Below are 25,798 nucleotides of genomic sequence, written 5' to 3'. Positions count from 1 at the left end.
AGCAAGGAATTGTCTGCCGATCGGCCTTTGAGCAAGGCGTCAAACCCCCCCGGGCTCCCGTCGTGCTCCGGGCTCTGGGACGGAAACTTGACCCGTCCTCTCCGCCGCGCGGGTGACGATCGGACCCTGCGACGGCGTAAAACCAGGAGGCGTTTCAATTGCGGAGAAATCCTCGAGGTATGCGAGCGAGTTCCAGACTGTACCCGGGCTCCTGGAGGTATTTCCCCCAAAACGAATCGGGCAGACGTTTGAGAGGTAAAGATGACGTAGGAGGCGTGGCCATGGGCCTGCCACTCAGCAAATAGGACCTTACTCAGATTACAGAACCTCCGCTTCGCCAGCCGACATCTCACCGCTGCCGCCGTCCGGCACAGACCCTCTTCGGGGCGCTTGGGGATCGGTGCATTCGGCGTAACTCAAATGTTCTTCCCTGGTTGCTGCCGTGCACCGGCCGGTTTAGTGTCGCAGGCGCCGAAACGGGTTCGATTTCCACGGAAGAGCCAGGGTTGCATTGGCCCGGCGCGTCAACAATGCCCATCACTCAGGAAGGAACCTGATGAATTAGAGATAGACAGGATGGCTGAATGAACTGCCCCCACACACCGCAGGGATCCACTTCAGTCATACAGACATCCCCACACATTTTTGGATCATATTGTCTCGTCAGCAGTAATTTAGACCACATGTGATGATATCTTAAGCTCAATAGTTAAAGTGGTAATCTGCGAGGGTGTTTTGTTTAAAACAAAAGTGAATTGAATACAAATACCCTGTGTTGTATACCAAGCCCGCCCCGGCACAAGTGTGGGATATATATATTTTTTAAGTCATATTTGATGACTTTATTTAGCTGGGACTTCTCAAGAAAGAGCCATTTAATGCACATGCATTATGAATGTTCTTCTCTATATTCTATTTCCATTTTTGATGGCGGGGTCCGCCACACGGGCAAGAAGTGAAAGGCAGCTGCGGTGGATTTGCTGCACGTGACTCGTTGTGGTCGGTAAACTGTCGATTTCCAAAAAATACTCACCACCACCACCGCCACAAGTGACCAAGAAAAATAACATGGCAGTTCTGAATGGGATTCTGGGTGTTTTGCAGCGTAATCCCCCAACGCAGATGATCTGGCGGATTTCCACTTTAATCTCACAGCGGTTCTGTATCACAAAAAAAACAACTAAAAAACGATGGAGTCAGATCTAATCACATTCCGACGCGCGCATTCCTCCCAGGATCGCTCCCCCCCGCCTGTGGAGGGCCAACCATGGGATGGATGTGCGCAACCCCGCCTAGAAAACTGCTTCCCTCCGTCAGCTCGCTCCCTCGTTCCCTCTCCTCCCAGTTTGCTTCCTCCATCTGATCTGACCTCGCCTTGTACGAGTCGGAACGTGGAGCGCTCCGACTCCTCGTTCCATGTTGTACCTTGTTTCCCTTGTTGTATTTAGATCAGTTTTCTGTGGCGCTCTTGGGAAGCTCAGCGTCGGTATGAGCTCATGTGAGTGAGATCTTCCAACTTTTTCGGAGCCCCGAGAACATTCGGCTTCCCTGTCAAGCGCTCAAACGCGCCCTCCCTCCGTCGGAGGGTTCGCCAAGTCCTTCCGAGCTCCACCCGGCGCCGCCCCGTTGGGTGGGCTGCGACGCTGGGGCCCCCGCGACGCTCCGCTGTGGCGTTCCAGTGGCAGCGAGACAATTAGTCTGTGTGGCCAGGGTGTGTAAACCGGCGGGAGAAGAAATGACCTCTCTCGACGGAAAACTTGAATAATTGGGAGGGCTCTGCTGAGCCGCGCCACAAAAACAAGTCATTTGCAGCCGCTATTCAAAGGAGTGCGACGGGCTCCCCGCGTTCACCTGGAGGCAAACCGCTTTTTTATTTTATTTTTTTATTAACGCCCCCCCCGCGTTGTGCTCCGGGGGGGGGGCACATCCAATTTGAGCGCCCGCCGCTATTCCGGGAAAGTGAATTGTTGTTGTTCGCCCCCGAAAGGAAAAAAACCTGACCTGCTGCAGAACACTCCATCTCTTTTGTGTAAACCTTCCCCACTCTGCTCCACTTCTGTCTGGTGCCACTTCTTTATTGCTGAAGGGGGTTCCAGCTTTACAGCAGCTTGTAAAATTCCCCACAGAGCCGATTATAACCAAAAATAGAGGCCGGGACCTGGACTTTGACCTGGATCCGGACCCCGACCTGGGCCTAGAACCGGGCCTGGACCTGGGCCTGGACCTGGGCCTGGACCCGGACCCTATTCCCTGTCATCTGTGTGAGGATTTCTGTTGTGATTGGCATAGTGTGTGTGTGTGTGTGTGTGTGTGTGTGTGTGTGTGTGTGTGTGTGTGTGTGTGTGTGTGTGTGTGTGTGTGTGTGTGTGTGTGTGTGTGTGTGTGTGTGTGTGTGTGTGTGCGCCCCCAGTAAAACCACGAGTGGGAGACAGAAACCATTAGCCCTTTCACACATGCAACTAAACCCAGAAATATTCGTGAAATGTTCTGTGGTAGAAGTTTCTGTTTCTTGTGCAGATCTTCTGTTACGAAGCCTCAAGTTTGACATCCTCACGTACAGCACTCTGACAGGACACGTGTGATTCTGCCACTTGACCAAAGTGTGCATTTTATTGCAGATTTTCGATGTAAAACAACAAAGGTAGCACCTCAAATCTAATCCGTTAAAACGTGGTGCCCTACTCACCTCACTCAGATTACCAAACCTCCAATGTTTTACAGATATGGGAAATAAAATTGTAAAATAATTTTTATTAAAGCACTGTACTTAAGTAGTTTTGAGGTATTCCTTCTTTACTAAAAAGTTAAACACTACGGGACAATGGAGGGCTTTTATTTGGTTGAGCGGAAGAACGGAGAATGTTGAATGAAGGGCTTTTATTTTGTTGAACAGAGACATGGAGAATGTTGAATGGAGGGCTTTTATTTTGTTGAACAGAGACATGGAGAATGTTGAATGGAGGGCTTTTATTTTGTTGAACAGAGACATGGAGAATGTTGAATGGAGGGCTTTTATTTTGTGGAATAGATGCACAGAGAATGTTGTGAATGTAATATTGTTCTTTATATTTATACTTGGACTAAATGATGGCTTATGATTCGCACCTTTTGGCGGAGGGGACAAACCTGCAGGGCTGAATCCAGGAAGGTGGTAGTCTGGTCCGGTTCTTCTCTCCAATGGAAACACGACTAATAATTCTCATTCGTCTTCTGCTCGAAATCTCTGATCATCTATTATTCATGCGCTCAAGGGGAAGGCTAAAATTAGTTCATCAGGCTAACGGCCACTTGTTCACTGCTCTGCATGGCACCATGTTCTCCCCTTAAGGAGGATTTGATGGTGTTAGAAAGTAGCATTGAAGTGTTCCACTATATTAATGTTCGGAAATGTTCAACTTTTTCGGCGTCGACCGAATTGTGTCAATGCCGCCGTGTGTCGTGCTATGGTGAAAATTTGGGGTTTATCTCTTCTGCGTTTTACTGTAAGAGAGAATGAGTCATGTCATCTTATTTTTGTTAAGATGTTCTTTTTGTTCTTCATATACTAGAGTCGGATATTAAAGATGTTTTTTAACCAGTATAAATGACCTGTATCTTAAAGTTTGCCTCATAAAAAAAAAAAGGAAATTGGTATCGAAAAAGCACAGTTTGGGAACTAGTATCAGTATCAACATGTTGTATTGGTTCCCACATGTAAACAGCACTTGTACTAGTATTGTATTGGAGTATTGTAGTTGTGTACTGAACATCCCTCCACGTGATCCAGGATGATCAGAGGAGTCTTGGAAATTATTTAATCAAGTTCTCTGGAATTAGTTCAAATTCCCAGTTTTCTGGCAGATTTAAAAAAAGAATTTAGTGAATTAAGGGACAGAATACTGGAATTAGGGACGTAACCTTCTTTTCATCGACCAAGTACTGAACGCTCACTCTGATGGACTGATACTGATACTACAAAATGTGAGTCTTGATTATTTTGGGTCATTCATTCATTCGCTGCTCTGTTTGAACAAACTCAGTTAAAACATCAAACTGTCCCCGAGATCCAGAAATATGACATGAAACAGGAACTCGGGGTTTTGGTGCCGGGACGTTTCTCTGAGTACAAGCAATAATACGACACTACAATTGATATTTTTCCTGGAGGTGGGAAAAAATCCAGGTCCAGAAGGTGGAGATCCTGCCAGGTTTTGGCTCCAGCCCTGCACGGATGCACAGAGAATGTTGAATTGGGGGCTTTTATTTTGTGGAATGGATGCATGGAGAATGTTGAGTGGGGGGCTTTTATTTTGTGGAATGGATGCATGGAGAATGTTGAGTGGGGGGCTTTTATTTAGTTTAATGTATGCACAGAGAATGTTGAATTGGGGGCTTTTATTTTGTGGAATGGATGCAATGAGAATGTTGAGTGGGGGGCTTTTATTTTGTGGAATGGATGCATGGAGAATGTTGAATGGAGAGCTTTTATTTTGTGGAACGGATGTATGGAGAATGTTAAATTGAGGGCTTTTACTTTGTTGAACAAATACATGGAGAATGTTGAATGAAGGGCTTTTATTTTGTTGAGCGGATGCAAGGTGAATGTTGAATGGAGGGCTTTTATTTTGTTGAGCGGATGCACGGATGGATCTCCATCTCTGCTTGGACCTCTGGGTTGGTGCCCAAATCCACACGGTTGATGCAAAACCCTGTGATGGAATTTTACTTTCGGAACCCAGATCTTCCACCTCTGCCTCCAAGGTCACACCTTTCCACCTCTCTCTGTCTTATGCAACGGGACTTAATCAGCACAAATAACCATTAAAAACCATGATAAGATACGTGCAGAAAAATGCAGCTGCCGACTGAATATCTGAGGGGGGCTGTGGTGATAAGACACCGGATAGTGGCACCTACAGCCTCCCGCAAGGTCAAACATGTGAGATACGGTGTTCTCGATGCTCATAGATACAGGTTGGAACACCCAGAGCCTGACGTTTCAAATGAAAGCAACACCTGCTTGTACCTGTCTCCACCTGTCCATGCAGGTGAAAAGGGTCAAATGAGTCATGGAAATTATCTTTTGGTTTAAAGACGGATTTATTTTTCAAGCAAGGCAGTAAGATGTTTTATTTCAAACAATTATGTGAACCGGTCTGTCTGTCTCTGTCTGTCTCTGTCCGTCTGTCTCTGTCTGTCTCTGTCTCTGTCTGTCTCTTTCCGTCTGTTTCTGTCTGTCTCTGTCTCTGTCTGTCGCGCCACAAAAACAAGCCGTCTCTATCTGTCTCTGTCTGTCTCTTTCCGTCTTTCTCTCCGTCTCTTTCCGTCTGTCTCTGTATGTCTCTGTCTGTCTCTGTCCGTCTGTCTCTGTATGTCTTTGTCTCTGTCTCTGTCTGTCTCTGTCCATCTCTCTCTCTCTGTCCGTCTGTCTCTATCTCTCTGTCTGTCCGTCTGTCTCTGTCTGTCTCTGTCCATCTCTATCTCTCTGTCTGTCCGTCTGTCTCTGTCTGTCTCTGTCCATCTCTCTCTCTCTGTCCGTCTGTCTCTATCTCTCTGTCTGTCCGTCTGTCCGTCTGTCTCTGTCTGTCTCTGTCCGTCTCCGTCCCTGTTCAGTTTTCCATACTGCTTTAGGAAAAAACCCTTTTTTTAAACCAAGGAATCATTTCCATGACTCGTTGACTCCTTTACAACTTGTGCAGATTTACTTTTCTTTGTGGCTCAACGTCACCGAGGAGGAGCAGCGCGGTGTGGCGCCCAATCTTTACCAAACCCAATGCAACAACCGTAAAGGTGCAGACGGCGGGCGGCGGTGGCTCTCCCCCACAGGGCCCGGCGCCGCCGCCAGCTCCCTTCCCAAAGTGCTTGTTTACATCCGACCGCGACGGGAGAGACTGAGAGATGCAAATCTCACGCCCTCAGAGAGAAGAGAAAATAAACAGGGATGAGAACTGGCCACAAACTGCTGCACGGCTGTTTTGACAGAGACACACACACACACACACACACACACACACACACACACACACACACACACACACACACACACACACACTCTTGTACTGGTATCAAAGCTAGGACAGAGTAAATACACCTGGTTAGTGAGGACCCATGTTTCTGGTGCACTTCTACTACAAAAGATAACCCATTTGGAGAGCGGTCCTCACAAGTACAGTTAAACAAACCCCCCCCCCCCCAACACACACACAAGGTTACAGTCTGAGAGAGTCTTATCGTTCCGGTTTAAAGTCAAGCCGGGAGATTGAGAGGAAGGAATGTTTGCACATGGAAGTCAGATTGTGCCACCGCCGTGTCACGGGGGAGACTTACTACTGTGTGTGTGTGTGTGTGTGTGTGTGTGTGTGTGTGTGTGTGTGTGTGTGTGTGTGTGTGTGGCTGTGGCTGTGGGTGTGTGCGCGTGTGCACGCGCTCAAAGTAAAAGTACCTCAGAGTGTTTTCTTATTGATATACTCGCTTCATGAAAAAAAAAAAAAACAAGAAAAAAAAAACAAGAAAACTCTTTGTAGTGAATGGTCCAAAAAAAAGGAGGGAAAACGTTGAGTGTTTGCTTGTGAGTAAAAGTAGAAGGTCCCATTGAAGTGCTTTTCTCCAGTCGTGTACAGGTACCTCCGTAAGGTTTCGCTGAACGCAGGGCGGGCGCGGACCTTCCACCACTTTGTGTCTTTTTGCAGAAATCTGCAGCTGAAGTCACTGGGGCCTGGAATGCGTGAAAAGACAAACGCAGCTTTTTGACAAACGGAAAGTTCCTCTGACACTCAGGCTCCGTGTCGCGTGCTTTTGACTTGTTCATGCTTTTATTTTACTGCTTCCCTTCTGATTTGTGTCGGTTCGATCCTTCGCGCTCTATCAGTGCGTTTTTTGCCGCCTGAATCAGTGGTCAATATCATTATTATTATCATCATCATTATTATTATTATTATTATTGTCTGAATTGATCTGTTTATTTTAGTTTTTGTTTCATTCATTGCATCACAGTTATTATTTTGTCCATGTAAACTACTGTTGAAAAAGGTGTAGAATCCCAGGTCCAGAAAGTCCAAGTGCTGCCATGTTTTTGTTTTTATCCGGATGGTTGACTCAAAATCCCGGAGTGAAACGTTACTTTGCCGAACACGGGCCCTATCGCCTCTGTGAAAGGGTGGAGTGACACACGCTGTACCTGAACTTTCCTGGAGTGCAGCACCTGAGTAAACATCTCTCACTCTCCACCTCTGTGTGTAGGGCGCAGCGTGAGCTCACTTCATTCAAAATGTCCACGCTTGCCTGGGGGCCGGGGCCCAGTACATTCACAATCGTGCGCTGTTGTCCCACCCGGCCGCCACCCAGCTCTGGTTCCTCAGACTCACTCCTCCGTCCGTTCCCTCCTCCGTCCGTGCATCGTCATGTGGAGCGGGACTCCTGACGCTCTGACTCCTCATGACTCGGTCACAACGTTCCCTCCACTCATCCCACGTTTGAAGTGCACAGTGGGTGTCGACCGGTCGTGCATGTAGACACGTACACACACACACACACACACACACATGCACAGTGCGCACGGTGCACATGCACGTGACGCAATACGCACCCACACATCCCCGGGGGCAGAGGTGAGGTTAAAGAGTCGATTCTGGGGGGGGGGGGTCGGTGTTATGTAACTTCTCTCCACTCCTGATGCTCGTCACGTCGCAGCCTGTCGCACGTCTGGCTGCGCCCCCCCCGCCCCCCCGCGGTGCGTCTCCCCAGCTGACAACACAGCGACGGAGGGAGGGGAGACGACGTGGAGGGTGTTATCACGCGGCCCTGGAGCCGGGACGGAACAGTGTGAACAAAGACAAAAGACAAAAGAATGAAGATTACAGCTCCCCCCCCCCTCCCCCGAAAGACAAGGATGTGGAATCTGCAGAACAGTTTCTAATCTGTGGGAGGGCTTTGTGTTCGACGCTCAAGGCCCACTTTGTTTTTGGGAGATTTAGGCGCATGAACTGGACACTTAGCCACGTTTTTGGTCAGACGCCGACAGCAGCTCGACTTGATCTGCTGCACGATGGACGGCAAAGAAACATCCGTCCTCCGTCCCTTTCTCCGTCCCGTCCTCCGTCCTGTCCTCCGTCCCTTTCTCCGTCCCGTCCTCCGTCCTGTCCTCCGTCTCTTTCTCCGTCCTTCTGCCTTCTTTGGCAGGGGTTTGCGGGACAGTGTCCCGAAGCTGTTTTCAGCGTCGTGGAGCTTGTTTTGACTGGAAATGTTCAGGTGGGGGGACAAAAAACGGGTTCTGAACTTGATCTGTTGAGAACAAAATCTCAAATTCCTAAATTCGCCGCGTGTTCTGTTTTGTTTTTTGCAAGGCGAAGCAGTTCATCCTTTCATCCTTGTCTGGTTTGCTTCCGCTCTGTTCAGGGACGCAGTTTTTTTTCCCCCTCCTCAATCAGGTCGACCCCAACGAGCCTTGTTTTGCCAAAGTTCTTCCTGCTGAATTACATTTTACATTTCATTACATTTCGTCATTTAGCAGACGCTTTTATCCAAAGCGACTTACAATTATTCAAACACCGACGGACGCAGCCATCAGGAGCAATGAGGGGTTAAGTGTCTTGCTCAAGGACACTACAGCATGCTAGCAGGAGGAGCCTGGGATCCAACCAGCAACCAGCAACCTTTAGATTACTAGACGACCAGCTCTACCTCCTGAGCTACCGTGAATCCCACCCTGACCCCTGACCCCTGACCCCCGACCCCCAACCCCGTGTCAACTCCCAACCTACTACTACTCATTAGTAGAAATTATCTCACCGTGTTGCATTGTGGGTAATTCTTCTGGGATCGCCCCCGGACCCCGGCTCTCATAGGAAGTGCAGCACAATCGGTGGAACGGTGTTGAACTGTGTGTCCCGCAGCGTGAAGCCGCTGTCCAGCCTCATTCAGATGAGGAACACAAGCACATCACAGATGGTGCAGATGCTGCTTTCCGAGGAGCAGTTTTTGGAGAACAGTGCGTGGACCAATGTAAGAGCGTGGATTTAGGAGTTATACCGTACCTCTCCACTCTCCCAGCGACTCCCGGAGCTCCCCGCCCCGCCTTGCCCGCCCCCCCCCGCCTCCCCTCGCATTCCTCCCGGAGGGCGAAGCTTTAACCCAACCCAGGAGGAAATTAATAAGCGCAACTTGACGAGGGCTCATCTTCCTCCATATCTAATCATAGGGTGCAGGGTGGAGGTCGCCGGCACCTTGAGTGGCCCGGCTGCTCCCTTTCAAGGCGCGCTCTGGAAAACCAAAGCCCTGCGGTAGAAGCCTCCTTTGTTTATTTCCATAACGCGTTTGATTTAGCGGCTACAACCGTGTCTCTGGTCACACGTTGACGGTGCTTTGCATCGACTGGCCCCGCCCGGTCCGGGATGCGGATCCCCCCCCCCCAGGGAGCCAGACCCCACGCTGTCTGAATTCAGAGTCGCTCATTTGGCCAGTGAAGGTCAGCAGATGGTGGAGGGGCTTTAGGCACCGTGTGCAAAGTGGCAGCTACCAGACGGAGAGCATGACTCAGCTGGCTGCCTCTTGGATGTTAATTCTCTGGCGTCAAAGGTCTTATTTTTCTGCTGTTTTGCTGAACCTTCACTTTTGCCTTTGTCTTACCCCTCATGCAATGGAACCATCTTTTTCAGCACAAACACAGCGATACGTGTGAGTTATCATTGTGTCAATTTGATAAACTCCAAAGCTGCCAGCAGCCTACAACAGAGGTCTAGTCCATCTATCAGCCACCCTGGAGTCGGCACTTTTAACTGCTTCTTTCTGATTGTTTTTTCTGTCAACAAATGGCGCTGAGCGACGGCTAGATGCTTTCCGTCGGGCAACACAAGAATGTGTCCTCGGATGGACGTGATGAAATCTCTGTGACGGTTCCACTTGCGGACATGGATGTGGTATCGCTTGGCATGTTTAGAACCCGCTCTCCCACCGGGTTGCGTCAGCTTGTTTCTATGAGCTGCCGATGGGAGGTTATCGACGGAGATAACCTCTCGCCGATAACCGCGATGTCGAAGGGCCGCTGGTGGCGTCTGCATCGGCCGATGTCTGCCTCCCCGTTGTCGAGCTATCCGCCGCTTCCCTCGACTTTCTGCAGCGCCAGTCTTTGATCCGGCTCAGCTTTGATGCAGCTTCTTCGCGGGTGGAGAAGACAAACGTGCGGAGGGGCTCGGCTCATTTGCATGAAGCTAAGCAGGATAGATTTAGTGCGGCGTGGTGCAGTTCCTCTGTCTGTGCATCTCCACTCTTCCAGGCAGACTTATTTAATATTAATGCCATGCGGTGTGGGCGCGACGAGGGAGGTGTAGGTGGAGGCGTGATGGAGCCGAGCTTCTGACGGAGGAGAGACAAAAGCCTTGTCAGACCACAGACCCCACTGCTGCCGCCACCACCAACGGCGTGCGCGCACGCGCGCACACACACACACACACACACACACACACACACACACACACTGTAAGTGAGACAAAGGAAGCCATTCAGTAATGCTTTCGATGCCTCTCAGTGCTGTTGTGTTGCCTGTCCTCTGCTTCTCCTGCGCCGTCTAAGTGCTTTCAGTCTTATTCATCTCCACTTCTTTCCTCATATTGATAATACTTTGGCCGGACGCCAGGTGGAAACAGGTTCCCACCAGGATTCCACAGTGAAGCCTCTGGGTGGAGCAGCGGGCACTTTACATCACACACGGGGGGAGATTTTAAAGGCTTCATGTCGCATACAGTCCTGTATGTCGTCGTTTTGGTCGAGAGGGTCCTGATGGGTCATTTCCGATGATAATCACTTCATGAAAAGCATCGGGTCGGGCCCAGGTGTGATGTGGAGCCTGGATCGCAGCCAGTCGTCTTTGAGCCACCATTTGCATCAGCTCGCACCCGGGCGTGGCATAGTCGGAGTGGCACCTCGCTGACTTTTCATGTTGGAAAAATAAGACAAGATGTAATTTATTGTGGCCGTCGGGAATCTTCTCCGTCAACCTAATGCCTTCCCTCCATCTATGGTGGTGCTGTAAAGTCCGAGTCAAGCTTTGACTCCCAGCCTGCTATCCATTCCCCTTCCTTTTACCGTCTGTTGATGATAAACAATCACCGGTGTGAAATCATAGTGTTGGATTGTATGTAGTTAATCACTGATTACTCCCGAGCATTGGCTCTTATAGAAAGTACATTCAGTGCAGAAGTGTTGGACTGTGTTTCCATGCAACTTGCAGCAACACTTTGCTGTTTTTCAGCATCGGATTGTCATAATGCAGGATTTGTTTCCTCTCGTGAAATAATTTATCATTTAAGCCAAAAAAAATGCAACCGGGCTATGGATATTCTTGGAGGCTATAAATTCTGCGCTGAACACTGGTGCTTTCCAAGGAATAGTAGTTTGGAGAACCTCAAACCAAACAGGTGATCCATCATCTCAGTGGAAAAGTGTGTGGGCCAATGCAAGGACGTACATTTGTCCAGGACCCTTTTTAGATCAGGTTTTACCTCCAGGAGCTAGTGATTAAGCCGGCCCTCACACTCGAGAACATAGGGCGGTGTTGTTTCAGCGTGAGCACTGGATCCCCAAGTCCGCTCTCCACCCTAACACCACCTCCCTCCTGCAGCCAATCGGAGCCCGGGATCCGGCATGTTGTTTACCACTCCTGCGCTGTGACGGGTCGGGAAGCAGGAACCCAGCGAAGCCCTCTGGGCGCTTGTGTGTGGGACAGGCAGCCAGCTGTTTCCCAACATCCAGGGAAAATAAACAGGGAACGAGCCCCTGAGGCCTCATGAGAAGCTGAGAAGGTTCCTAAATTCCCAAAAGCAGCCCATAGCCGGCGGTGTGTCAGTATGTCAGAGCACCCAGTCCCAGTCTGGGAAGAGCCATAATCAGATTATCATCTCTGGCTGAGTGGGTGTGGAGTTGAGTAAAGAGATTATATGTCATCTCTCTATCTCTCTCTCTCTCTCTCTCTCGCTCTCTCTCTCTCTCTCTCTCTCTCTCTCTCCTTTTCTAGCTTACCTCTGGTCTGAACAGGGCCTCCGTCACCCTGCTGAGAGAGAGAGAGAGAGAGAGAGAGAGAGAGAGAGAGAGAGAGAGAGAGAGTGTTCCAGCTCGCCCCGGAGGTTGAGCAACATGCATACCATGGCGGTTGAAAAGCATTTCTTTCTCTCTTTGCCCACATGTTTGATCACTGTCGAGATGTTGGATGGATTTGTGGAGGGATACCAGCCATATTTATAGTGGCTTCCTGCGGTCGCACTGACGGGTGACGGAAATAAATTTACCATGTATGGAGATCTGATATGTATCGCTGTTCTTGTGTCTTCGTTTCGTACCCGCTGTTGTCACCATATTTCCAGCTTCAACATAATACTGATATACGGTGACCAGGTGTCCCGGTTGGAGCTGTGTGTCCCGATGTCAGTAAAACACTAAAATGTTCCGGTTTCCAACCTTCATGACCAAATTGTCCCGGTTTTCAGCCCAATTGAAATAAAACAAATAAAAGTATTCTACTTGTTTTCAGCGCTTGCATATATTAAACTGCGCAGAGGGAAGCAGAAAGGAGCGTGCATGGAGATCCCACCGGAGAAGTGGTGTGTGTCCGGCGCTTCCTATAGGTGACTCCGCTGCTTGAAGGAAACTAAAAAAAAGCAGCTTGCATGACGGGGGGGACTCATCAGTCACTCTGTTACTACCCTAGAGTGACTGTACCCTGTTTTTGTTCATGGCTGCGCCCGCGATGAAGACGATATGGACACTGATGTCAACTACAGCAGTGGTTTGTGTTTGGATGTGAAGAGCACCAATAACTCCCGAGCAATCAATTTTGAGAAGTAGTCATTGAAGATCTTCCCTCACGACGGCTTTAACTCAACAACTGATGGTTCATTAACGTTTGTGCGGAATCTGAGATCTGGAGTCAAAGCAAAAGCCCCGATTGGTCGGTTGGATTTATTAGGCCCCGCCCCCACAGGTCAGAGTAACTCCCAATCAGCTGTTTTGCAACTATTTCGTGTCAAGAATTGAATTGATGCAGATTCAACCGCTAAGGGGTTGAGTCGGGGTTGAATGTGGTAAACTGGCCATCCATGCCTGGAGATACTTCGGAGGTGCGGGCGTGCCTCTTTAATGAATGTAGATGTACAACTTTGTTTTCATGGAGTGCAAACCCGTGCAGCGTGTGGCGAGTGGAACCCAAGGAAGACGTGGGACGCGACGGATGATTTGTCGTGGAACGGGTTTATCGAGCGCCGGCGTGTAGCCGCCGCGTACAAGGTCGGGAATGTGAGCGTCGTGGAGCAGGGTTCGGGTTCGGCCCCTCTTCCGGGGCGTCACGCCCACGTTCCTTGTATCGCACGAGTGTCGTGAAGGAACTCTGAGTTTGAAGGGTTCTAACATGCGACGTCATTTGTGCAGATTTTCGTGGGTTTTCTCGCGGACACCACGGCAGCACGGAGACTTTCAGACGTGTTTCGGGCTTTTCTACCTGAAACCGCTGCATAAGTGTTTCCACCGTTAGAGGTCAATATTCAATTCATTCCCATGAGGCACAAAATGTAATGACAGCTGTGTTTAATTTAGACAACTAATGAAATACAAATTAAATAGAATATCAGTTCATCAGATCTCAATATGTATGGAAGGTCCTTCATCTCCCACTGGCTTAGATAGATGGATGCATAGATACTTTCTTCATCCCCAGAGGGAATTTGCAATGTCCCAGCAGTTAACATCCAGACAATATTCCTTAATAATAACAAACAATATAATATGAATATATAAATTCATCCCTCCCTCCTCCACCACTCCGGGAGGGGGGGGGGGGGGGGGGCCGAGGAGCTCTGTGTCATCACAGGCACCCAAACACTGTCTACAGCACTCCACATCACCGTGACCTGGCCCTCACCCCTCTCTCACTGTCTCTCTCTCTCTCTCTCTCTCTCTGCCTCTTTCTCTCTGTCTCTGTCTCCCTCTCTCTCGCTCTATATGTATATATATATATATATATATATATATATATATATATATATATATATATATATATATATATATTCTTGTATGTTTTTTCACTTTTCATTTTTTTTACTTTATTATTGTTTATTTATATTTTTTTGTGCTTGTACCTTGGGAATTACAGTAAATATTACATGAGTTAAATGGAGGTTTTTAAAATCACTCTCTTTGTGTCTGTCTGTCTGTCTGTCTGTCTGTCTGTCTCTGTGCCTCTCCCTCTCTGTCTCTGTCTGTCTCTCTCTCTCTCCCCCCTCCCTCTCCATCACTCTCACTTCCTCTCCCTCCATCTCTCTTGCGCTCTCTCATCACTCCATCCCTCTCAGCCTCTCTCTCTCCTCCCCCCCTCTCTCATTCTATCTCGCTCTCTCTCTCTCTCTCTCTGTTTAATCCATCTCTTTTCTCCTCGCACTGTTGCTCATCCCCTCCCTGGACCCTTTCCATGGCGACGCTGCAGATGGCTGATTTTGTCGCAACATTCATGATAATCTCAGTGTTTATCCTTTCCATTTCCTTACGAGTGTGAACTGCATGGGGTGGGGGTGGTCGCTCAGGGGTGACGGGGTTTAAGCGCAGATGTAGACAGATGTAGACGTAGACAGATGTAGATGTAGATAGATGCGGATGTAGACAGATGTAGACATAGACAGATGTAGATGTAGATGTAGATAGATGCGGATGTAGACGGATGTAGATGTGATTCACGGCCTTGTTGTCCCTTGGAGGACGGAGCGCTGCTGCCACCACAGTTATGTTCTTAGCGCGGCAGCAGTTCACAGGAATATGCATCCGCTCCGTTAGAGTTAGAAAGCTGCGTTCAGAGCCTGTTTTAGTGCTTTCAAGGTGGATCGAACTCAAACAGACACAGTCGATCCCCGGTCATCTCACGATCACTTATTGAAAGCCGCGTCCTGAACCAGCTTACGCCTCCCCTTCCAGATAACCGCCTCGGCAGGTTACTTGCAAACTAAGCCGAAAAGCTCAAAAGAAAACGTCTATTGTCTGATGCGCTTTGCAGGCTCGCCCCAGACAGAACCCTTCAGTACAGACTGAACACTGTCTGCGCTCCACCCGGTGGATGCCAACACCACATTTCCCTCAAGTGAACTTGACTGTACCGTGGAACCGCACGCATATAACGCATCCTAAATAGTCGGCAGCAGTTTGCAGCGGGCGGTGATCCAGGTCCTCGGTGAAGGGCAAAGGCAGGAGCGCTTACCTGACGCGGGTGACTCTCAGGAGTGGGAGGAAACCGGAGAACCTGCAGGGAAAACGCGGAGATCGTGCAAGCTCCGCACTCGCTCACATCCCTGTAGACGACCCTGCAGCTGTCGGGTTTTCACTCATGGCTTGGTTGCTGCGGGGCAACAGCGCTCGCCACTGAGCCGCCCCCGAGCGACACCCCTTTCCAACTGGTCTAACTGCTCTGGTTGCTGGTATTCCACCGCCACTAATCAGTTTTCATGTGGATCAGGGAGAGAGTTCCGAGTCCTTTCGATCCCCTGGTCGGCACCTCACTCCACCCACTGCACAATTCAGGAAAAATAAGTGGGTGAGGAGTGGGGATGAGGAATCCAGGTTCAGAAAGTAAAATTCCCCTCCAGGATTTTGCGTCAACCATGTGGATTGGCTCCAACTGACGAGTGAAGCCTGATCAGTGCAGGGCTGCAGCAAAAACAATGGAAACAGGATTTTTCTTACTTTCTGAACCCAGAGTTTTCCACCGCAGGGGCTGAGAAGGGGGCGTGGCTCACACCGCCTTCCTTAATTTGAAAAATTTACTTATTTCAAATTTGTGCCCGTGAAGATCCACTTAAAGTACTAGTCTGCGTGGGTCATCTTTGTGCTGATACCAACCAGTCGGTGGTGCGAGAGTAGGCGCAGAGCCACGCCTACTCCCTGTAACGCGGATTTCATCGCATTTGTAAAGAACTGGTAATATTATGAGCAGCACGACTGTGTTTTTCATAACAGAACAATCATATATTCCGATTCATGGGTCAAAAAAACAATCTAGTCACCCGCAACACCCAGAGAAACACATTGTATCACGTGTTCGGGATCCAAATGGGCATTGTGTATATAGAGCATGGTATGTAACTTACGTCCATTGTGAGACTTGTGTATGTTGTGTTTGTTTAAAAATCAGTGCGATAAACGAGTCCCAGATGAGAGAGCCTTGCCTCTGTGTCTCCCCCTGCAGGTGAGCCAGGGGAATGTCCCCGGGGTGGAGAGCGCCTCCCTGGCCATGGACACGGAGGAAGGGGTGGAGGTCGTGTGGAACGAGGTTCTGTTCTCCGACAAGAAGGTCTTCAAAGCCCGGGAGGTACGAGCGTCCGCCTCCAGGGCCGCCTTCCATGCGTTTATTTTCATTAAATTGAACGGGGTGAATGCAGGTGAAGACTGCTGCACGATGAAGTTTGATGCTGTGTGGGACGATATGCCACACGATGCACAATATGGTTTTCATCATGTATTTCCACGAACTTATATGGCTAGGAGGATTTTCAACTCTGCTATAAATACACGATTGCTTACCTGTAATACTGGGTTTCAAAGAGTCCTAAGACATAAAGCCACAGATAGAACCTGTCATGGTTCTTTTCTTATGACGGTGAATAGCAGAACAGATCTCGAGAAAGGAGTTTCTTGTTCCTACAGATGATATAAAATGTTGGGGATACGTCGAAAAGTGTCTTAATTTAGCTTTGTTTTAAAGCCATATTTCCATTGTTCCATAAAACTTTACTGTTTTGACAAGTAGCCACGACCTCCAGCACAACAAGACCCCTGTTGGTGCAATCCTTAAAGGGACATTACACCTATTCTTTTATTGAGAAAATACTTAATTTGCTCCATTGTGCAAATTGTCAAATGTTTCCAGCTGATTTCACTCCTCAGCTCGACGTCTGGGCTGTTTTAAGCAACAAACAAAAAGTCTGGTTCAACATACCAGGAAGCAATTAAACGCTCCCAACCCTGAGAGTTCCACCCCTGGAATTAGAGTTCCACCCCTGGATAGCCGGAGAAAAAAAAACACGAAACTGAACGCCCAAACAGTCAATTTCCTGCCGCTTAAATACATTTTTGTGAATGTTTTGTGAACGCCTGTTCCAGGAGAAGATCAAGGAGATGTTTGAGAGCCTGATGCAGGTGGAGCACCCCAACATCGTCAAATTCCACAAATACTGGCTGGACATGAGGGAGAGCCAAGCTCGGGTGAGAGTTTGTGTTGTTTTATATCACTATCTCTGGGACTGTAGTCCTTTATTCTCGTTCTTGTTTTTTGTCCCTTGACCCGGTTACACGTTTATCATCCATTTATAAGCGACTTTGGTACCAAAAGTTCATCCCCACCCCAAAAACATATCACCATATTAATTTAGCATATTGTGTATGTACTACCTGATTGTTACACGTTGTACAAACAGCTGTTTTTCAGAACCTGTGCTCCACCTCTCTCCTCTTCAGTACTCATGTCTCATAATACTCCACCGCTGCACCAGAGACAAGAGGCGGTGGAGCTGGACGCACTACCGCCGTAGTCCACAGGGGGCGCCAATGTTACCAGAGATACAAAACTAGTACATTTTCATATACGTGTACATATATAGAAGGAGTATGTCATGGTGAGGATTATTCACAGATAATTAGCGTTTAAAAAATCCCAACAGTCAAAAAAAAAAAACAACAATAATTTTGATGATAAAATAAAGATAAAATAGCCAAATATATATATATATATATATATATATATATATATATATATATATATATATATATATATATATATATACATATATATATACACACACACACAGAATATAAAACTGTGTTTCTATGCAGAGGAGAAATTATTGCTAAAGGCATATAAATTGGTGTCAGTTATTATGGACATTGGCCATGGCCCTTATTAGTTATTCGTTTCCGGGGGAAGGGGTGTAGACGTGAGTTAGATATTTGGCAACGTGCAGGTGTCAGTGCCGTCTCCTCCTCTGGGACCAACAGGTGATCTTCATCACAGAGTACATGTCGTCCGGGAGCCTCAAGCAATTCCTGAAGAAGACCAAGAAGAATCACAAGACCATGAACGTCAAGGTCAGTACGGCTCTTTCCCACAACACCACTGAAGCCTTGACTTCCCGTTCCCCAGTGACACACACACACAAAAAAAAAAAAACTGCCTAAAAAAAAAAAAAAAATGGCGGAAAAAAAGGAAGTAGAATCACTTTAGAGTAGAATCACTTTAGAGTAGAATCACTTTAGAGTAGAATCACTTTAGAGTAGAATCACTCTCTTCCTGGGCAAAGCTCCTGGCCCCAGTCACGTCTGTTCTGCACAGAAGTCACTTATTTATTGTGTTATATTTTATTTAATTGTATTTTTATTAAGGTGGAGCTGTTTCCTTTTCGCAACAGATGCCTTAACACGGATTTAGCCACACGCCTTAATGCAGGGGTCCCAAACAGCAGGCCCGGGGGCCACATTCGGCCTGCCAGACAATTAAATGTGGCCCCGCCACACGGTGGTTATGTACTGATAAATCTGGCCCATGAATCATTTTTTCAGATCACGATACTTATTTAATCCACACAAACGTACGTACTGTTTTCGAAATATAAAACAGAATTAAATGGATCCTAAGAGAGATATTTCTAACAGGATTAGGAGGCAATTCGCTCATGTGCGGGAGGAAATATGAAAACAAGGAATGGGCGGGTTTTCCCTTCAACACGGGCCCCCTCGAAGAAGACATCCTGGCCGGTGGCCCCCAGGTGGTTTGAGTCAGAGACCGCTGCCCTGAAGGGCTGTGGATGTTTGCCCCGTTTGTTATTTCACTCATTATTCTTCCCACCGGCCAAAACAAAGATCATTTGTGGCACGCGTCCTTGGGCCTCCGGCTTTATTCAAGCACGATAACACTTTTTTAACGGAATGAAAGAAGTGGTGGAGCTGCGTTCCATCCCAGGACGCCCCTGATCTACTCCACTCTAACCTGTGTTTACAGCAGGGATATCTGGGATAGAGAGGGCCATTGTGGGAGGTGCTGCCGTGGGTTTGAGCCCGGTTTACACTCCGATGTGGTCGCCCTCTCTCTCTCTCTCTCTCTCGCCCTCTCTCCATCCTCCTCCGCTCGCGTGGCCGTAGGGTAGAAATGCCTTGAGGTAGAAATTCTTTCGTCCAAATTCCTGAGCGCGGGACTGAAGCTGTCTGTTGAACCAACTTGCAGGCATGGAAGAGATGGTGCACCCAGATTCTGTCTGCACTCAGGTAAAAGACATTTCCTTCCGATTGAACTCTGCGGCACGTGGGCTCTCACGCCGACGCATCGGAGCTCAGTGCTTTGTCTATTTCCTGGCAGTTACCTCCACTCCTGCGACCCGCCCATCATCCACGGGAACCTCACCTGCGACACCATCTTCATCCAGCACAACGGCCTCATCAAGATCGGCTCAGGTCTGCCCCCCGTAGGCCGCTCACTATCATTACTGCTCCGCGCTGTGTTGGCGGCGTCCTGCAGGGTTGCAGAGGGTCAGAACCGGCCGTTGGGTTTTGGCACGGCCCGCTAGTGTACAACATCCGATCACAATCAACGTGTATTGAAATTTTATTTGGAATATTTATCTTATTTGGTTCGGAAAATGCTTTGGAAATGCTATTGTTGAGACATATTTTCCCTGATACTAGTGTCATTGATATTTACATTTTCCTTATATCCCTCCACAGTGTGGCACAGACTGTTTGTCAATGGTAAGAATTCTGCTATTTCATCTTTTTGTTCACAACGGTGACTTCTTAGGCGTAATTCACTTTAAAAAGTGCGTTTTAAGAAGGAGACTTTCCTATCAGCAGGCTTATTAACTGTTGCCTGTTGATGTTATGTTCCTTGTGTGTTCAGTGAAACATTTAATGTTGGATCTTCCCACGGTTTCTCCCAGTGTTTCCTGATGCCGGCGTCCAAGGAAAAGGAAGAGCTCCTCGGGACGAACAGAGGAACACTCACTTCTTCCCTCCGGAATATGGATGTAAGTGTGAGAACGATGATGATGATGATGACGATAATAAGAGTCATCATCATTGCAATAATCATAGTAATAAAACTTATCATAATGTAGAAAACATAAAAAAACAAGTATAAATATATATATATATATATATATATATATATATATATATATATATATATATAAATAGTGTAAATTGTATTGAGGATGGTTATTCCAGGTTACACTAACAGAAAACAGAATCCTGTTTCCCGGCAACTACATGTAAAGAGTTATTCATTCATTCATTCATTTATTTATTTAAGTCTTGGTTGTGACATTCTGTGACTTATGCAGTAGATGAGAAGGTGTGTGTGTGTGCGTGTGTGCGTGCGTGTGTGTGTGTGTGTGTGTTCCCTTTCCTTCAAGGATTTTATCTTTCGCCGCTATGAATATGACCCCAAGATGAAATATTATGAATCTCATTTTGATTTTGGCAAAATTCCATATAGATAAGGAACATTCCATATCCTCTATTTCCCTTGAACATAAAAAGCAGCAAAGCCTTAAACTATCTTTTCAATATCCAGCTCATTGACAGACACAGTCAGCTCCGCTCTTCTATCTCTTTCTCCCTTTCTTTTGTTTCTCTTCCCTATTTTACTTTCTCAACTTTCATTTTCCTTCTATTTTATTTCCTCTTTTTTTTCTATTTTATTTCCCCTCTGTGCTTGAAATGACAAACCTCATTGTTATTTGCGACCGCCGCTCGGTGTCACAACGTTGTCCCGCGAAGCGCTAAAAAATAAATAAATAAATAAATCGTTAACCTTCCTCTCCCTCGGCCCCGTGCTGCGCCGCCCCCAGCTGGTGAGGACGACTACACCATCGACATCTTCTCCTTTGGGATCTGTGCCCTGGAGGTGAGAGGTCTCCATTCTGCAGGAAATGTGGCACCTAGATGACGGGGTGACCGTGTGTGTGTGACTGTGTGTGACTGTGTGTGTGTGTGTGTGTGTGTGTGTGTGTGTGTGTGTGTGTGTGTGTGTGTGTGTGTGTGTGTGTGTGTGTGTGTGTGTGTGTGTGTGTGCGTGCGTGCGTGCAGTTGCCCCCTCACCTCAGTGTTTGTGCCTCCAGATGGCGGTGCTGGAGATCCAGGCCAACGGGGACGCCGTCGTGTCCAAAGAGGCCATAACCAACGCGGGCCAGTCCCTGGAAGACCCCCTCATGAAGGTGCGTTTCAACATGGACGACGTCATGTCTGCGGAGCCAGAAAATTCCCCTCTACATTTTATATTAAAAATATAAATATTATATACACCCGTGTCTGTTCGAAGGCTGACAAATCTATAGAATTTAGAAAGATATTGTTATTTTTATTTCTATTTGTACGCAGTTGGAGTTATTTATCAGATGTACTGGATGTTGCCGAAAACGTATTCATCGGGCAAAGAGTTTTGGAATTTGATCATGGAAAGTCAGGGAATGTCGCCGCATTAAAAGGCTGAACCCCTTGTGGTGTAGTTCGTTATGAACTGACAGTTTGTCGACCGTCACAAACGTCTTTTTCTCGGGTGAAGCTCTTTTTGCCGCGCCCCCCCTGCCCATGAGTTCAGGGACTCCCAAACAGCGCAAATAAAAAAATGCAAACTGACGTAGTTCATAGGGAACCATTATCACCTGTTCACAGGCTGACGGCACAGAAACGTGCACGACTCGTGAAAAAAAAAGAATATTGGACAAAAAAAAAAGAATGAAAATGAATTAGAATATCAATAAATTGTATTATTTTCAAGGAACTAATGACAATAGCACCCCTCCTCCCCCGTCCCCCCCCTTCTAACAATATCCCCGGTGCACCTTCCCTGAATGTTTTTAAAATGATATAAACGATTCCCCTTCAATAGACATATTTCATCAAATTGTCAAATGATTGATTAAAATATACGTATATTAAAAGCAGAGTTTATTTCCTTTTTTTCCTCGAACCCCGCCCCCTGCAGTTTGAATACCGCTGCTCCAGTGTCGTGTGTGAATCGTTGTAATTGTCGTCTGTATAATTTGGCGCGATGTGATTGGATCCTGCAGGAGTTCACGCAGTCGTGCTTGCGTCACGAAGCCAAGCTCCGCCCGACGGCGCACGACCTCCTGTTCCACCGCGTGCTCTTCGAGGTTCACTCCCTCAAGCTGCTCGCCGCACACTGCCTCATCAGCAACCAGTGTAAGGGCCACACCCCACCACCAGGGCCGGAAAGTAACTCTTAAGTACTTTACTCCAGTACTGTACTAAAGTAAAACATTAAGGTTCATTTTAGGGCTTTCACTCCTTTACTCCATAATAATAATAATAATAATAATAATAATAATAATTTAAGAAGAAGAAGAAAGAAGAAATTTATTATTATTATTATTATTATTATTATTATTATTATTTCACTCCGCAATAATTCGTAGAAAATATATTTTTATTCGACTGCATTTATCTGATCTACTTTCATGTAGTTTTTAATATAATATTTAATGTAAAAAATAAATATGTCTATACAACTGTGGCTGAAATGGTTCTTATTCTGTTTTTCTATAACAAAGTGACTTTCTCTCTCTCTCCAGATCTGCTTCCAGAGAACTGTGTGGAGGAGAAAACCAAATCGTTCGACCCCAACGCCGTCATGGCGGAGATTAAACACAACGACAGACTGGGAGTTCAGCTCAAGTAAAATTCTATATGTATATCTATTTATAGATATATTCTTTATAAATATCAAAAAATAAAAATAACCTATATATGAAGTTTTTGTATTCATAGAAAGAAATAACAAAAGAAACTTTGAAGTGAATAGCCTAATATCAAAATCATATTTGTGCTTAATGTGTGCTATATCCAATACACAATCAATAGTATTAAAGACAGCCTAGTCGCTTATTTATTTGAGGTGATTTTGAAATGTAAACGGCTCAGATTCCACCGGTGGGGTTTGTTTTTGCACCTGTTGGGATGTTGTTCACCGCGTCGCTGACAGACTGACGCAGATCTCTCCTCTCTGCAGATACTCCCACGTGTCGCCTTTGGAGCTGGACAAGTTCCTAGAAGACGTCAAGTGAGTGAGGGCGTGGCCCTGGTCCCCCACGGTGGATTGTTGTGTGTGTGTGTGTGTGTGTGTGTGTGTGTGTGTGTGTGTGTGTGTGTGTGTGTGTGTGTGTGTGTGTGTGTGTGTGTGTGTGTGTGTGTGTGTGTGTGTGTGTGTGTTGGCCGCTGACCCCGGACTCCGCCTCTTCCTCCTCCAGGAACGGGATCTACCCCCTGATGAACTTCGCCTCGTCCCGGCCGCACCCGGTCCCCCGGGCGCTGTCCCTGTCCCAGGAGCACGTGGAGGCGGTGAAGACCCCGACGCCGGAGCCCCAGGAGACGGAGACCAGGAAGGTGTGTGTGTGTGTGTGTGTCTCATATTTTTGTCCTCATGGTTCAGTGTCAGTGTTTCTACGGTATTTAATGTGTATATCCTGATTTCCTCTCATGATTCAAATGTTTTAAATTTTTAGTCTTGTTTTTAAAGGTTTTTCTCGATCGATAAACTCCAAATTCAATCATTTTAATGTTTTTTGCCCTTGAAAAATCAGAAGATATGAATATCCTGCGTACGAATATCAACTATCCCCATATTATACTGCTGCTTAAATAATATATTAAATTAATCTGTATTGTGTTTAAATAACATGTAATACACGAGCAGCATTTGATAACTTTACCAAAAGCTTAATATTTGAGATAGAATCAGACATTAAACTTAACATACAGTACATTCTAAAATAGAATAAAAACATAATGTCATCAGTATAATTTCCGACTGCTATATTACTGGGAAATTGCCAGTTTATTCCAAAAAAGTATTTGGTATTTTCCTCTTTTTTCCTGCCTGTTCCACGATGTAATTAACGGTGTAATGACGGTGTAATGGTTGTAGTTGAAGGGGGAACAGCCTCAGTGGAGGAGGAATGAAGCGTGTGTTGTGTTCACCGTGCAGGTGGTTCAGATGCACTGCAACATGGAGTCCAACGAGGACGGGACCAGAACCCACGTGAGTCCCCGCGCTCATTCGCCCACTGGATGCAGTCCTAGGGTCAGGGGCCCGGTGCCGGTTGAGGAGCGGCAGGGCAGAGGTTTCTGTTTCTTCATCTGAACTGACACGTTTCAGCATGAATACTGTGGTGATTGAATGTGGTGTTCCCCCCACGTTCAGCTCTCTCTGTTCCTGAAGATGGACGACAAACTGCATCGCCAACTCAGCTGTGACATCCTTCCCAGTCAGTCGACTCCACACACCAATAATAACAATAATAATAATAATAATAATAATAATAATAATAACAACACTCTGTATCAGCGTATTATCATGTTGTTGTATCATATTATGGTGCTGCCTTGGTTTCAAACTTTCAGCCGACAGCTCCAAAGACCTGGCCAACGAGCTGGTTCACTACGCCTTCATCAACGAGGTGAGAGCAGCTTCACTCTCGGCAGATTAGGAATAAGTGACATTTATTAACAAGTTATAACTTTTTTTTTTTGGACGCTGGACATTAGTCAACTTCCTAATAATACGTCTGTTCAAATATAGAACATCATACATCAACATCATCATAGCATCATAAAAAACGTCCTTATTATATTCTGTTGTATTCTGAAAGCATTAAGGGTCGGGTGGGTACCGTAGACAGGCAGTTGGTTAATAAAATCAATACAAATTGAAAATAGAACATTTTGGTAATATGAGACCCCTGATTTAGAGGGCTGATTCCTTTGTTTGACTGTTAGTTTTGCCCAAAGCGTTGGGCGTGGCAGCAGCCTGCCGTCGCATCACAGACGGTCGAGCCCTTCAAAGCCCGAGCTTCACGCCCCCGAACCCTGTGTTTCCACAGGACGACTGTGAGAAGCTGGCGGGCTTCCTGGAGGTGGCCATCAGCAGACACAGGGTCAGGGCGCTCGCCTCCGGGACCACGCAGTGAGGAGGGGCCGCCGCCCGCCACCCCGCCCGGGAGGGGCCACCGCACACCGAGGGAGGGGGGGGGGGGGGGGGGCTTTGACCGCTCCCCAGGAGACGGAGAGGAACACACCGCCGGGATCCCTGCCGCCCAGCCCAGCGCACCCAGAATAACGGAGGGATGAGTCGCAGCATCTTGACGGGGGACGGGGGGGCTGAGGTTGGAGCCAGAGGATTGAAGACATTACGGCTGTGTTCCGCTGCCCCACCCTGCAGTGGAAGGTTGACAAACTCCACCCGCCTAAAAGGGCCGTCGTGCCTTAAGAGTTGAGGCGTCCTGCTCCTCCGTGACGCCGCCGTCCACATGGATCATACACACACACACACACACACACACACACACACACACACACACTGTTCCAGAAGGACTTTTTTGTTACACCATGAACTTTTTGTTTGTGCTCCCACCTGCATTTCAACGGGCGAAAGCTGACTTATACAACACATGTACACAGGAGCGATAACATTTATAAACCCTCTGTATTACCCTGTTTTTATATACAGTACACTGTATGTACAGTACACTGTATCTACAGTACACTACACTGTATGTACAGTACACTACACTGTATGTACAGTACACTGTATCTACAGTATACTACACTGTATGTACAGTATATGAACAACGGGTCAATTGCTCATTAGACTTTTGAAAAACAACTGACTTTGGTCTTAAGATTCCGTCCGACGTGCACTGCAAACGCTACACCCATTCCCTTGACTTATTTATTTGTGATTTACTGTGAAGCACGGGAGCGACGCGCGGGACCGTTTTCAGAGTCATGCACT

At 47.2% G+C, this 25,798-nt stretch overlaps 1 protein-coding gene across 1 annotated transcript in view; it reads left to right on the top strand.

The window, feature by feature from the left end:
- Nucleotides 1–25,026, top strand: part of nrbp2b (nuclear receptor binding protein 2b) — a 36,948-nt gene extending 11,922 nt beyond the window's left edge. The window contains exons 2-18 of the mRNA XM_080020643.1: nt 16,190–16,312; nt 17,104–17,205; nt 17,995–18,084; nt 19,217–19,257; nt 19,349–19,443; nt 19,714–19,737; nt 19,926–20,012; nt 20,838–20,893; nt 21,108–21,203; nt 22,059–22,191; nt 22,581–22,683; nt 23,018–23,068; nt 23,256–23,391; nt 23,993–24,046; nt 24,209–24,272; nt 24,409–24,464; nt 24,888–25,026. Coding sequence (XP_079876769.1) covers nt 16,190–16,312; nt 17,104–17,205; nt 17,995–18,084; nt 19,217–19,257; nt 19,349–19,443; nt 19,714–19,737; nt 19,926–20,012; nt 20,838–20,893; nt 21,108–21,203; nt 22,059–22,191; nt 22,581–22,683; nt 23,018–23,068; nt 23,256–23,391; nt 23,993–24,046; nt 24,209–24,272; nt 24,409–24,464; nt 24,888–24,974 — 1,398 coding nt within the window. The 3' untranslated portion in view covers nt 24,975–25,026. The remainder of the gene's footprint in view (nt 1–16,189; nt 16,313–17,103; nt 17,206–17,994; nt 18,085–19,216; nt 19,258–19,348; nt 19,444–19,713; nt 19,738–19,925; nt 20,013–20,837; nt 20,894–21,107; nt 21,204–22,058; nt 22,192–22,580; nt 22,684–23,017; nt 23,069–23,255; nt 23,392–23,992; nt 24,047–24,208; nt 24,273–24,408; nt 24,465–24,887) is intronic.
- Nucleotides 25,027–25,798: the final 772 nt, after the last annotated feature.

This window comes from Zeus faber (assembly GCF_960531495.2).
Source record: "Zeus faber genome assembly, chromosome: 19".
NCBI lineage: Eukaryota > Metazoa > Chordata > Actinopteri > Zeiformes > Zeidae > Zeus > Zeus faber.
Note: the sequence above shows the minus strand (reverse complement) of the source record. Positions and strands in the feature narration are given on the sequence as shown.